We start from the raw sequence: 13,276 nt of genomic DNA on the forward strand, positions 1-13,276 counted from the left end.
CAGTCAGCTACTAACCGAAAGGTTGGTGGTTTGAATCTACCCAGAGGTACCTTGGGAGATGGAACTGGTGATCTACTTCCGAGAGATGACAGCCATTGAAGACCCTATGGCCCTGTTCTGCTCTGACACACATGGGGTTACCGTGAGTTGGAATTGACTCCATGGCAACTCGTTTGTTTTTTTTTTAATATGCCAAGCAGTGGGCACACAGCCCAAGATGGCCCACCTTAAAATGTAGATTATGGAGTCAGGCTGACCTGCTGTGAGTCTGGGTTCCACCACCTACCAGCTTTGCAGTTTAGGCGGGCTATTTATCTTCTCTGAGCCTTATTTTTCTCGGCTGTAAAAAGTAGGTAATAATTTTACCCTGGAAGAATTTTGTTGTTTTTTTAATTTTCTTGTGGCAAAATATGACAGGATTTCCATTTTAACCATTTTTTAAGTGTACAATTCAGTGACATCAGTTGTATTCACCATGTTTTGCAGCCATCACCAAAGGTTTTCATCACCCCAAACAGCAGCTCAGTACTCCTTAAGCAATAATCCTCATTTTCCCTTCCGTCTCCCACCCTTGGTAACCGCTGTTAAGTTTTTCTCTGTGCATTTGCCTGCTCTGGATATTTCATGTAAGTGCGATCATACAGCATTTGTCCTTTTGTGTCTGTCTTATCTCCCTCTGCATGTTTTCAAGGTTCACCCATGTTGTAGCACATATCAGGACTTCATTTCTCTTTATGGCTGCATAATACTTCTTTGTATGGATAGATGCCACATTTTGTTTATGCATTCATCTGTTGATGGACATTTTGGTTGTTTCCACCTTTTGATTGTTGTGAACAGTTCTCCAGTGAACATTGGTATACAAGTATCTGTGTTTGCATTCAAGTCTTTTGGATTGGCTGGGTCATATGGTTGCTATGAGTCAGAACTGACTCAACAACAATAGGTTTGATTTTTTTTTTTTTTTTTTGGTATGGTAGTTCTGTGTTTAACCTTTTCAGGTATTGTCAAACTGTTTTCCACCGTAGTGTAAGAGAATTAACAATTTCGCCACATCCTTGCCAACATATACTATTACCTGTTTTTTGGGTAATAGCCATCCTAGTGGGGGTGAAGTGGTATCTCGTTGTGGTTTTGATTTCCATTTTCCTAATAACTAATGATGGTGAGCCTATTTTCATGTACTTATTGACTATTTATGGAGCCCTGGTGGTGTAGTGGTTAAGAGCTTGGCTGCTAAACAAAAGGTCGGCAGTTTGAATCCACCAGCCACTCCTTGGAAACCCTGTGGGGCAGTTCTACTCTGTCCTGTAGGGTCGCTATGAGTCAGAATCGACTCGATGACAGCAGTAGGTTTTTTGGGTATATTGACTATTTGTGTGTCTTCTTTGGAGAAATGTCTATTCAAGACCTTTGCCCATTTTTTCATTGAGTTGTCGTTTTGTTTTTGAATTGTAGGCATTCTTTATATAGTATGGTTATTAAATCTCTATCAAATATATCAGATTACCTTCTATTCTGTAGATTGTCTCTCACTTTCTTGATAAAACCTTTTGATGCATGAAAGTTTTCAATTTTGGTGAAGTTCATTTTATCTTTTATTTCTCTTTTTCTCTTTTGTTGCTTATGCTTTTGGTATCATACCTAAGAATCCGCTGTCAAAAACAAGGTCTTGAAGCTTTACCCCTATGTGTTCCTCTAAGTATTTTATGGTTTTATGTCTTATATTTAGGTCATTGATCCATTTTGAGTTAATTTTTATATATGGTGTCAGGGTCTAAATTATATGTGAAGATCCATTTGTCCCAGCAACATTTGTTGAAGAGACTGTTCTTTCCTTTTGAGGTGGACTTGACAGCCTTGTAAAAAATCAATTGACCATAGATGTATGGGTTTATTTCTGGATTCTCAATTCTGTTCCATTGGTCTTTATATCTACCCTTGTACCAATACAACACTATTTTGATTACTGTAGCTTTATAGTATGTTTTGAAATGAGGAAGCATACTCCAACTTTGTTCTTTTCCAAGGTTGCTTTGGCTGGTCAGGGCCCTTTGCGATCCCATATGTATTTGCGGATTGGCTATTCCACTTTCGCAAAGAGGCTGTTAGAATTTTGGTAGGGATTGTTGAATGTGTAGATTGCCTTACATAAGACTGGCATTTTAACTATACTAAGTCATTTAGTCCATTTATTAGGTTGTTTTAACAATTAGATACTTTTTACAAGTGCCTGTAAAGTTCTTCACCCAGTTCTTGGCACATGGGACTGGTAGCTGTTGGATAGTTTAAGCCTTAGGTATATACTTCCCTTCCTGGTACAGATGTGTTAACATTTCTCCCTTTTTACTTGTTTTGTCTCATATCCCTCCTTAGAGTAAGGTCTTTAGAGGTAGGAACGAAGCCGACTCTGTCTTTATAACCCCCTAGTTCAGGAGGGTGCATGCTCCAGGTGTCTGGTGAGGGACTGGCTGGGTGGGCATGATTCCATTCAATCAGATCTCGTCCCTCCTCTGGTTCTGAGTAGGTTCATGTGTGACGATGTGGACTTCAACTTGCGTGTGCACAGTGCGGGCCTCCTGCTCTGCAGATTCAACCGCTTTAGCATGATGAAGAAGCAGATTGCGGTGGGCGGGCACAGGTCCTTCCACATCACATCCAAGGTGAGTGCTGGGCTGGCTGCCAGGCTGTTTGGGTGTGAAAACTGACGGTGCTGTCAGGGGTGAGGCTTGACCATTGCGTAGTGTTAGTAAGGGATTCTAATGGCACGGAGCCATTAAAGATCCCACTAGATTTCTCTTCTGGTCTCTTTTTTTAACCAGTGTTAAAGATTCTGCTTTAAGATTCTGCTCAGGTGTCATGTCCAGCACAAAGCTGCTTTGTATACTCTTGCCTCCCGCTCCGCCCTAGGCTGAGTTAGGGATTCTCCCATAATCCCGCTGCATATCTCCATCATCGCACTCAGTGACTTTGGATGGTAATTATTTGCTCACTTGTCTGGCTTCTCTTGCTAGGCAGAGCTCCCTGAGGGCAGGTATGATGCCATAGTCTTCTCTGTATCCTTGGTAAAAACCAAAAAACCAAACCCACTGCCATCGAGTTGATTCTGACTCATACTGACCCTATAGAACAGAGTATAACTGCCCCATAGGGTTTCCAAGGCAGTAAATCTTTACAGAAGCAGACTGCCACATCTTTTTCCTGTGGAGTGGCTGGTGTGTTTGAACTGCTGGCCTTTTTGGTTAGCAGCTGGGTGTTTTAACCACTGTGCCACCAGGGCTTCCTTGGGCTAAATAACTGGTTGGTTGGCACTGCCAGCCTAGCTTGATAGCTATGTCACCTGTCCAAGAGCCCACCTCCGAGTAGTAAGATGATCTGATTATGTCTGTCCTAGCTGAGCAGGCCTGGGGAATTTAAGATGCAAAATCCCAGCAAACTCTCAGAGGTCATTGTCTTCCAGGAAGTCATACAGGCTAGAGTGTCTCTGCCTGAAGATCTCTTTGATCTCATGGGCTTGTACCCATTTTTCTGTTTTTTACCATCCACCTATCTTGAATCTTGCCCTGGTGACATCAGCCATTCTGATACCAGGTGCCTTTTCAAACCTATGTCCTTCCTGGTCTCCGCTTGCTCCTTATGCAGTTAACTCCCCTGAGCTGTGCCAGGTCAGAACTCAGATACTAGCCGCATCCTCCACCTGCCCTTCCCACTGGCAGAGATTAAAGTCTCCTCTGAGCGGGAAAGTCCATCCTCTTCCTCTTGCAAAGTAGGAAGACTTAAAAAAAAAAAAAGTCTATGCTTCCAGAAGACCTTCACTTAATTAAATTCCAAAAGGAAAAAAAATGGGGAAATTTTTATTGAAATTGTGTTAGGATTTTAGTTTAATTTGGGAAGAATTGAGATCTTTACCATATTGTCTTTCTACCAAAAAGCCCAATCTGCCTTTAAGATGAATTTCGTTTTTCTTGTATGTCCCTCAGTATCATTTTTTGAAGCACATTTTTATGCATTTCCTTTTAGGTTCACTCTTAGGTATTTTATGTTTATTCCTATTTTGAGTATATCTTTTTTTTCCATTGTGTTTATTTGCCAACATATCATACATTGATTATATATAGACACAGCAATACTTTTTATACTCTTCCATGTGAATAAAATAACTTAATAGTTTTCATTTATCTATCCATTAAATATTTACTGAGCACCCACTCTAGGGCAGGAATTATAACAAAATAAACTCAATCCCTTCATTTAGGAGTCTATAGCCTAGCAGCCTGGGCTGATGTTAAACATTTACCCTTCTTAATAGTTAACCATTGTAATAAGCGCCACAAAGGTGAAGTGTGTGTAACAGAGAGGCCTAGTCTAGCCAGGTGTCATCTGGGGATGGGGATGGGGGTGGTGGCTTTGGAAGTTTCCATGAGGAAGTGGCATTAAAGTAGACACCTGATGGATGAGAAAGAGCCAGCTAGTCAAAGAGCCAGACAGAGGGAAGGATCTGGGGAAGGTGCCGAGGGGCGTGGGGGTAAAGTATAGTCGAAGAACTGAAAGGAGGCACTGGAGGATGTGTAAAGAGAAGGAGGAAGGTGCGGGAGATTAGCTGGAGAAGTAGGCAGGGCCTTACTGACCATGTGAATAAGTTCTAGACGTTTCCCTATTGAGTGATGAGAAGCCACTGAAGGGAATTCAGCAGAGGATTTCGTTAGCTGTGTTTATGTAGACTGTCTTTCTGGACGATCTGCCGTATGGACAGTGTACTGGTGATGGGAGTAAGAGATCGTGGACTGGAACGCAGCTGAGAGGGAAAGGAAAGATGGGATGGGCGGGATGTGCTAGAGATAGAACTGATGAGACTTGGTGACTGACTGGGTATGGCGGGGAGGCAGTCAGAAGGAGGCGGACCTATAGGTTTCTGGCTGGCGGTGCCATTCCTAGAGGTTTGGATCACTGAATTTGGGGAAAAGTCCACAAGGTCGATTGGTTCTTTTTTGTTCCTCGACTAGACCGCCAATTTTCTGCATGTAATAATAAATGTCTACTATTCTTACTGATCACATTGATTAATTTTCACAAATTACACTTTGGTAAAAAACCTAACTTTTCTGAACAGAGAGTTTATTTTTGAAGTATGTGTCCTCAGTTCATCACACTGCCTCCACTACACAGTCTTGTTTCTAGCTGCCATAACTGGGCCACCCCAGTCCTCTGGGTTCCCACGCAGCCCAGAAACCTGTGGGAAGGACTTCTTTCTCCTGGGGTGAGCCTATCATTCCTTCCTCAATGCGGGGAGTGACCTGATGCCCATGCCTTCCCATGCAGGTGTCTGATAACCCCGTGGCCATTGTGCCAGCCCAGTACATCTGTGCCCCGGACAGCAAGCACACGTTTCTCGCTGCCCCTGCACAGCTCCTGCTTGAGAAGTTCCTCCAGTACCACAGCCACCACTTCTTCCCCCTCTCCCTGAAGAATTACAACCACCCTGTGCTGTCAGTTGACTGCTACCTTAACCTGGGATCTCAGGTAACTTCTCGAGGGTCAGTGTTAAATCCATAAATCTGAGAAAGTCTTAAAACAGACAAACTAGACTCCAGGGCACTAAGTTATAGCTACTCAACTGCTTTGCTTCAGGTCCTTACCCCATTTTATAGATGATGGAATTAAGGCCGAGAGTTTAAATGGTTTGCCCAGGTGTGATAAGTTGAGACTCAAATCCGATTCGGATGCCAGAACACTTCTGATTCCCAAATGAATTATTGTGTAGATAAATCTGGATAAATCTCTTTGAATTGATTTTAAGGATATAAATTTGGAAATTACATTAAGATACCGTTTCTAGTTCTGAAAAAACTTCGAATTTGGCCAAGCAGTTAATTCCAGCTCCTAGTGTAATGTTGTTGAGTAACTCATGGAAAGCAATGCTTTCTGTTGGATTCCTTCTTTTTCAGATTTCTGTTTGTTACGTGAGCTCCAGGCCCCACTCTTTAAACATCAGCAGCTCTGACTTGATGTTTAGTGGACTCCTGTTATACCTCTGTGACTCTTTTGTGGGAGCTAGCTTTTTGAAAAAGTTTCATTTTCTAAAAGGTAACGTAGAATATTCTTACCCTGGACTTTGACTTAAATGCCTGTAGTCTCCCAGTGCCTCTGAGGAGATGACCTTTGGCTTTAGTCCTGATTAGTCAAGGAACAAACTTGGGCCGAGAGGGAATATGACTGCCCTGATTATCCTGCAAAGCACATAAAGCTGGGACTGAGTCCTGGGTCTCCTTACTCCCAGGCTGGCTTTCTTTTCCCTATACCCGTTCAGATAAGAGACTAGACACCCGCCCTTTCTTTTAGCTGAATAGCAGGCCTTTTCAATGTTTGTGTTCCTTTTCAGTCCACATCCTTAAAATCAGGGCCCAGCTCTCCTTAGACGGTTCTCCATCCTGGCGGATGAGCTCTCCCTGCTTGCCCTGGGTCACCGTGTGCTTCTTGGCTCTTGCTCTAACCTTTATCTTCTGTAGCTGTTTTCATGCTCAAGTGGTTGAGAGTGACAAACACTTACTCTATGTGAGCTTAAAAAATTACTTCCAATCTGTATTTGCAATCCTGCTCAGATTCTTAATTGACCTTTACTTTTCTTTTTTTTGGTATTGACTCTGACCTTTCTCTGTAGCAGCTATTTAGTAAGCTGTTTAGTGAGTACTCCGTCCTACGGGGTCGCTGTGAGTCGGAATCGACTCGACGGCAGTGGCTGGCTAACAGGATATAAGGCTTTGGGAAATATTAAGAGGTTTCTACAGCAGTCTCTGCCCTCAGGAAACATTTCCTTTAAGGGGAGGGTAGTGTAGGTAGGTAGGTAAGAAAGGAGGAAGGAAGAAGTTCCGAGGAGGGAGAATCCAAATGGCTGGGCATGTGAGGAGAGGTGGGAGGTGCACCAGGCCTGGATGGGTGAAGAAAGTGGGATTAAGCTGTGGGTGGGATGGGACAAGGGGGTGTGCAACAAGGCCTGCAGCTGTGATTGCTTGGTTTGTGATCAGACCAGTCTGTCTCCTTCCATTTCCTCTCCTCTGTTCAGTTTTTTTTCAGCTTTTATTCTGCCTCAATGTTGTCTCACCCACCAAATAACAATGGCACTTTATATCTTGCTGAGATGATAAAGCGTTACAGAAGAAACAAGACTGACTCAGACATCTGGTTCTTCCCTTCCCAACAACATCATATTATCATAGTGTGTTAACTGCATGGAGCATTCAGACAGTAGTGTTCTCTTTGATAATTCATCTTTTCTCTTCACATGTCTTCTACACATCTGGCCACGCAGGTGCAACCTTGTGTGTGATCTGCCAGGATCGGAACTCACTCCGCCAGACAGTCGTCCGCCTTGAGCTGGAAGATGAGTGGCAGTTCCGACTGCGTGATGAATTCCAGACTGCCAATGCGAAGGAAGACAGGCCTCTCTTTTTTCTGACTGGAAGGCACATCTGAGGGAGACAGCGGCAGATTTTCTGGAATAGTGGAGCATTCAGAGCCCTCACTGAAGCTAAAGGAAGTCCTAGAACCATGGGGTATTTGAACTGGGATGGGTCCCAGAGACTGTTGTTCAGTCTCTCATAGTACTTCTCAGGGGACCGAGGCCCAGAGATGGATGGTGACTAACTGAAGGTGACAAAGAGCCAGCTGATGGTGAGCAGGAATGTAAACCCAAGCCTCTTGAATTCTGGGCTAGAGCCTTTCCTACCTTACCTCACTACTCTGGGCTATTTTAAAACCATTTTTGAAGAACAAGTGTTGGTCTGTTATTATGTCATTTGTATACTTCCATGGACAAGCCTGCGTTTTCTCTTAGTCTTGAAGAATCCCTCTTAAATTATCTTGTAGAGGTACCTGCATTTCAGACAATGGATGTGATTTCAGCCAAGGAAGTTTTCCTGTAACCTACTACAAAGCAATATTCCAAAAGAACATTTTAACTGTAAAGGCTGGGGACAAGATAAACTAAGAATTAGATCACTTAATGAGGATTACTTGATTGCCTACAAGTTTGCTTTTTTTAGAAACTAGCCCAAAGGCGTCAAATTTATAAAGAAAAACAAATTGTTTTACTTTAGAGCAAATATGATTCTATTAAAATAGTCTAGGGTAAATACCCTGTCTCTTAGAAAGGACAAAGGTGAAAAGAAGCTTCCTTTAAAACCAGAAGAGCTTTAGAAAGGAAATTAGGGTTACAGAGGTTGACCTACTTAAAAAATAGAATTTGCCTTACAAAGGGAAGAGGACCAAATTGCTTACTTGAAATAACGAAACAATAAACAACCAAACCTGTTGCTATCCAGTGGATACTGCCTCATAGCGACCCTATAGGGCAGAGTAGAACTGCCCCGTAGGGTTTCCAAGGAGTGCCTGGTGGATTCCAACTGCTGACCTTTTGGTTAGTGGCTGTAGCTCTTAACCACTATGCCACCAGGGTTTCCAAAGAACCAAAGTGATATATAAAATAGTTGATAAGAACTAGGCTCACGACTGTAATTTATTGAAGCTCGATTTCAGCTCCTTAAATAGCTTTTCTCTTATTAATGCTTAGTTTCTTCAGAGAAATTCTTACCTGACCGGAGAGGAAGTGGGAACACAAGAGGGAAGAAAGCAGGGATATTCCATATTCCTCTCTCATTCATATGCTTACCAGAGTGGTTTCTAAACTGACGTTTTAGAATGCCAACTATAGGCCAGGCATTGGGCCAGGTGCTTCTACATATATTGTCTTATTTCATCCTTGCAAAAACCTTGGGTGCTTGGAATCACTCTCCCCATTTGAAAGATGAGAAGATTGAGATGCAGAGAATGTATCTCACCCAAGATCACACATCTGGAAAGAAGTAGAAGCACCATCCAAACTCCTGCTTTCTGGACTCCAGACTCCGTGTCTCTCCCCTGTCCCCCACATACCACACTGCTTTGGAATGGCCTGTAACTGAAGGAAAATTTTAAAGATACAGGACTGCTCAGCTTATAGTTACAAATTCATATATTAGTCATCAGAATGCATCCTTTTACATCCATTTTAGACATTTATAAGCACTCAAATGGATGAGAATCCAAGAAATATATTTTAAAAGATGATACCAAAAAGTTAATATCAATTTTTTTTTCCTATGAAAAAAAAGTCCATGAGTATAAAAGATTTAGATTGATGTTTATAAAATGATCACTTTGTATATGTCAGGATTCCTATTTTGGAATAAAAAACTTAACCTTCTTCAGTTATATTTTTCTTTTGTAAATAACAGCTGTTGTTCACTTTTCCACTATTAGTTAATTTAAACTTGGAGAAAACAAACTAATATTCTTGCCTGTTTCAGTTTTAAAAATAAAAGGTATAACACATCTGTTTCTTATGCTGGGTATTAATTGCATTGTTTTAAGAGAAAGTAGTGTGGCCAGTGATCTCCAGGAGTCACCTGCTTAAAATCTCATGGCATGACAGAAAAGATATTTGTGAAGGGAAATAAGGATAAATCCATAACAATAGGGGTATACTAACATGTTGAGGAATTCTTGAAAGAGAAGAAAGGTAGACAGAATTATATAGAAAAGCAAAAACAGAAGGAGCCACAACTCAAAATGTGCAGAGAAGCCTGCCACAAAGGAAGGCTGATTTTAGGGGGACTCTGGGCTTCAGGGTAGATAAAGAAGCTGGAAGGGGACCTGGAGCGTTTGCCAGGATGGTTAATGGGAGAGCCAGTTTGTAGCAGGTAGGCCATTTGATTCCTTGCTTTTCTTCCGACCATACTCTCTACACTACGCTCATCTGGCTAAGGCTAAAGCTGAGAGCTTTTCCAAACTTTCCCAAGCAGGAAGGAATTGGGCATGGGGAAGCCAGACCATTGTGAAGACAAACTATAGGCATCCCCCCTCCATATCATGTCCTGTACCCCATAATCACTTGAGGCAATTTATAGCAACTAGAACAAGCAGGCAAATGGAAACTCCCTAGTACAAAATAAACACTCAACTAAGACTCAAAAAATATAAGACACACTACATGATGAAAGAATAGGTGATAACCTCTATAAAGAGCTGATAAAGCAAACAATCCTAAAAAGCAAGTATAATTAAAATAATCAGAAGTGAGATTATATCTAGGGAAAAAAGATGAACTACAGATTTTGGCAGTTAAGCTGAAAAACCTCAATAGTCTGGTGAGATAGGTAGACAAGACAAGTGAGCTGAGGAAGTCTCCCAAGAAAACAACAACAACAAAAACAAGGATTTTCATGATCTGTGCTAACACCTTTACTTTGCATGTCAGCCATCTTGGCCTCCTTGAATGTTGCCAGACAGGTGCCCACCAGGGGCATAACTAGGGTATGGTAGGTATTGCACTGGTCCTGGACATGTGGCACCATGAGCAGTTTCTATTAACCTGGTATGGCAGTGACATATCTACCAAAAATTGCACCTATGGAAAGCACTGAAATTGTGACTGTTACCAAATAGCTGACACCCCTCCTTTAGATAACTTTACCGTAATATCAGCTCAGAAATACAAGTCAAGCTCATTAATCTTTTAATTAACACATTACTGTCCTTGAGGAAGGACGTTGGGCCATACTAGGCTAATAGAAACTGCTCAGTCGCACCACGTGCTCGGGGCCAGTAAAATACCCTAAATACACCAAAGGGTTTTTTTTTTTTTTTAATTTTTATTGTGCTTTAGGTGAAAGTTTACAAATCAAGTCGGTCTCTTACACAAAAACTTATATACACCTTGCTACATACTCCCAATTGCTCTCCCTCTAATGAGACAATCCGCTCCCGTCCTCCACACTCTTTTCATGTGCATTTCGCCAGCTTCTAATCTCCTCTACCCTCTCATCTTCCCTCTAGGGAGGAGATGCCAACACAGTGTCAAGTGTCCACCTGATCCAAGAAGCTCACTCCTCACCAGCATCCCTCTCCAACCCATTGTCCAGTCCAATCCCTGTCTGAAGAGTTGGCATTGGGAATGGTTCCTGTCCTGGGCCAACAGAAGGTCTGGGGGTCATGACAACTGGGGTCCTTATAGTTTCAGTCAGACCATTAAGTCTGGTCGGAGAATTTGGGGTCTGCATCTCACTGCTCTCCTGCTCCCTCAGGGTTTCTCTGTTGTGTTTCCTGTCAGGGCAGTCATTGGTTGTAGCCAGGCAACCATCTAGCTCTTCTGGTCTCAGTCCGATATGGTCTCTGGTTTATGTGGCCCTTTCTGTCTCTTGGGCTGGTATTTACCTTGTGTCCTTGGTGTTCTTCATTCTCCTTTGATCCAGGTGGGTTGAGACCAATTGATGCATCTTAGATGGCTGCTTGCTAGCGTTTAAGACCCCAGACACCTCTTTCCCCAAAAGGTTTTTTAAAAACCACCTCAGGTCTTGCTGTTTCCTTGGCTCCCCCTCACATCCACTCGAACCCCTTTGTCACTTCTTTGGCCGTTACTACGCAAAGGTCACCTCCTCAATAAGGCCATCCCTGATCAGCTACCTAACCCAAAAAACCCAAACCCGCTGCTGTGGAGTAAATTCTGACTTAAAGTGACCCCATATGACAGAGTAGAACTACCCTGTAGAGTTTTCAAGGCTGTAATCTTTATGGAGGCAGATTGCCACATCTTTCTCCCACAGAGTGGCTGGTGGGTTTCAACTGCTGACCTTTTGGTTAGCAGCGAGTGCTTTAACCATTGCACTACCAGGGTTCCTTGGTCAGGTACCTACTAACATATAATACATTTTACTTGTTTAGTTTTTTTTTTTTTTTCTCTTTCCTCCATGAAAGTAGAAGTTTTGCAAGACACATTCACTGCCGTATCCCCAGAGCCTTGATCATTGGTAGATGCTCATTAAACACCACTGAATGAATAAATGAATGAAACTGAAATCTTAGATGATCTCCACACAGGAGCTCAGCATGGGAGTGGTTGGCGATACAGGAGCAGAGAAAATGAGTGAAACTGAGCTGAAATTCTTACTGGGGCAGGAATGATTAACATGTTAGTGGAGAAGAAATTTAATATTTATATTGAAAAACATTTAGAGTAACCACTAGAAGATAAGAAACAAGATGTCCAACATCTAAAGCATTAAAAGGAAAAACAACAATAGCAAAATCAATCCAATGTAAGTCAAGAACAGGTTGGGGAGGAGAGAAACAGCAAGAAAGCTTGGTAAATAGAAGCAAAATTAGGTGGCAGAAACACATTGAAACATACCAATAATAAACATAAATGGATTGAATTCACCAAATAATAGATTGAGGCTCTCAGATTGGATTAAGAAAGCTCATCTGAATGCTGTTGTTAGTTGCCTTCGAGTTGATTCCAACTCATGACGACCCCATGTGTGCAGAGTAGAACTGTGCTCTATAGGGTTTTCAAGGCTGTGACTTTTCAAAAGCAGATTTCTCAGGCCTGTCTCCCTAGGTGCCTCTGGGTGGGTTCAGATTGCCAACCTTTGGCTAGTAGTTGAGCACTTAACTGTTTGTACCACTCAAGGACCTTTAATTAGAATATGATTTAATTTTTTTTTAAATGAACAAAGAAAAGTTAAAATTATAAAGTTACACCCAAGGAGATAATATGATTATAAAATTGTGTAGATATTCCAATACTGCTATGAAATATATAAAGCAAAAACTGTTAGAAATATGAGAAGAAATGGGCAGATTCCATAATCATAAATGGACGTCAATACATCTCTCAGCAGCAGAGAAAAGAGATCAATAGAAATGAGAGTAGAATGACACAGTAACAAGTTTGAACTAAAGTAATTAACTTTGAAAGAAGAGAGAATTCTTGTGTTATAAAAGCTATTCCAGCGCACTGGAAAATAATGGAAGTCTAGTTCTGCAAAGCTAGAAAATCCAAAACCAGATAAAAATAATATACAAAAAATGAAACTATAATCCCTTCAAATGACCTGGGTCTGGCTTCTACCTTTTTTTTTTTTTTTAAAGGAAAGAGTTTTTTTTAACTATGTCTACAATTTATTTCACAACTATTCATATATCCAGGGTTTATCTAAAGTTTTTGTATTTTCCAGGGTAATTATCTATTTCAAAAATATGTTCAAATATTCTGCCATAAATTTAAACATTCTATTATTAAAAAATCTCTTTACTAGTTTTGATTGTTTCTTATTTTTTATGTTTTCTCATTTTCTTGATGAATTTTGCCAAAGATTTGTTTCTTTTATTGAACTTTTTATTTAAAGAATAAACTTTTGGTTGTAAGTTCAAATCTAGTTTGCACTTTTGTTTTCAATGTCAT

General features: G+C 41.3%; 1 protein-coding gene across 11 annotated transcripts in view; it reads left to right on the plus strand.

Moving 5' to 3' along the window:
• Positions 1 to 13,016, plus strand: part of GREB1 (growth regulating estrogen receptor binding 1) — a 189,449-nt gene extending 176,433 nt beyond the window's left edge. For 7 of the 11 annotated variants that reach the window (XM_049902774.1, XM_049902771.1, XM_049902772.1 and 4 more), the window contains 4 exons: positions 2,528 to 2,663; positions 5,320 to 5,520; positions 5,946 to 6,084; positions 10,870 to 13,016. In XM_049902774.1, the coding sequence (XP_049758731.1) occupies positions 2,528 to 2,663; positions 5,320 to 5,520; positions 5,946 to 6,084; positions 10,870 to 11,177 (784 nt within the window). In that variant the 3' untranslated portion in view covers positions 11,178 to 13,016. The other 4 variants (XR_007519543.1, XM_049902777.1, XM_049902781.1 and 1 more) reach the window with 4 other exon arrangements.
• Positions 13,017 to 13,276: the final 260 nt, after the last annotated feature.

The sequence above is a fragment of the Elephas maximus genome, chromosome 12 (assembly GCF_024166365.1).
Source record: "Elephas maximus indicus isolate mEleMax1 chromosome 12, mEleMax1 primary haplotype, whole genome shotgun sequence".
Taxonomy (NCBI): domain Eukaryota; kingdom Metazoa; phylum Chordata; class Mammalia; order Proboscidea; family Elephantidae; genus Elephas; species Elephas maximus.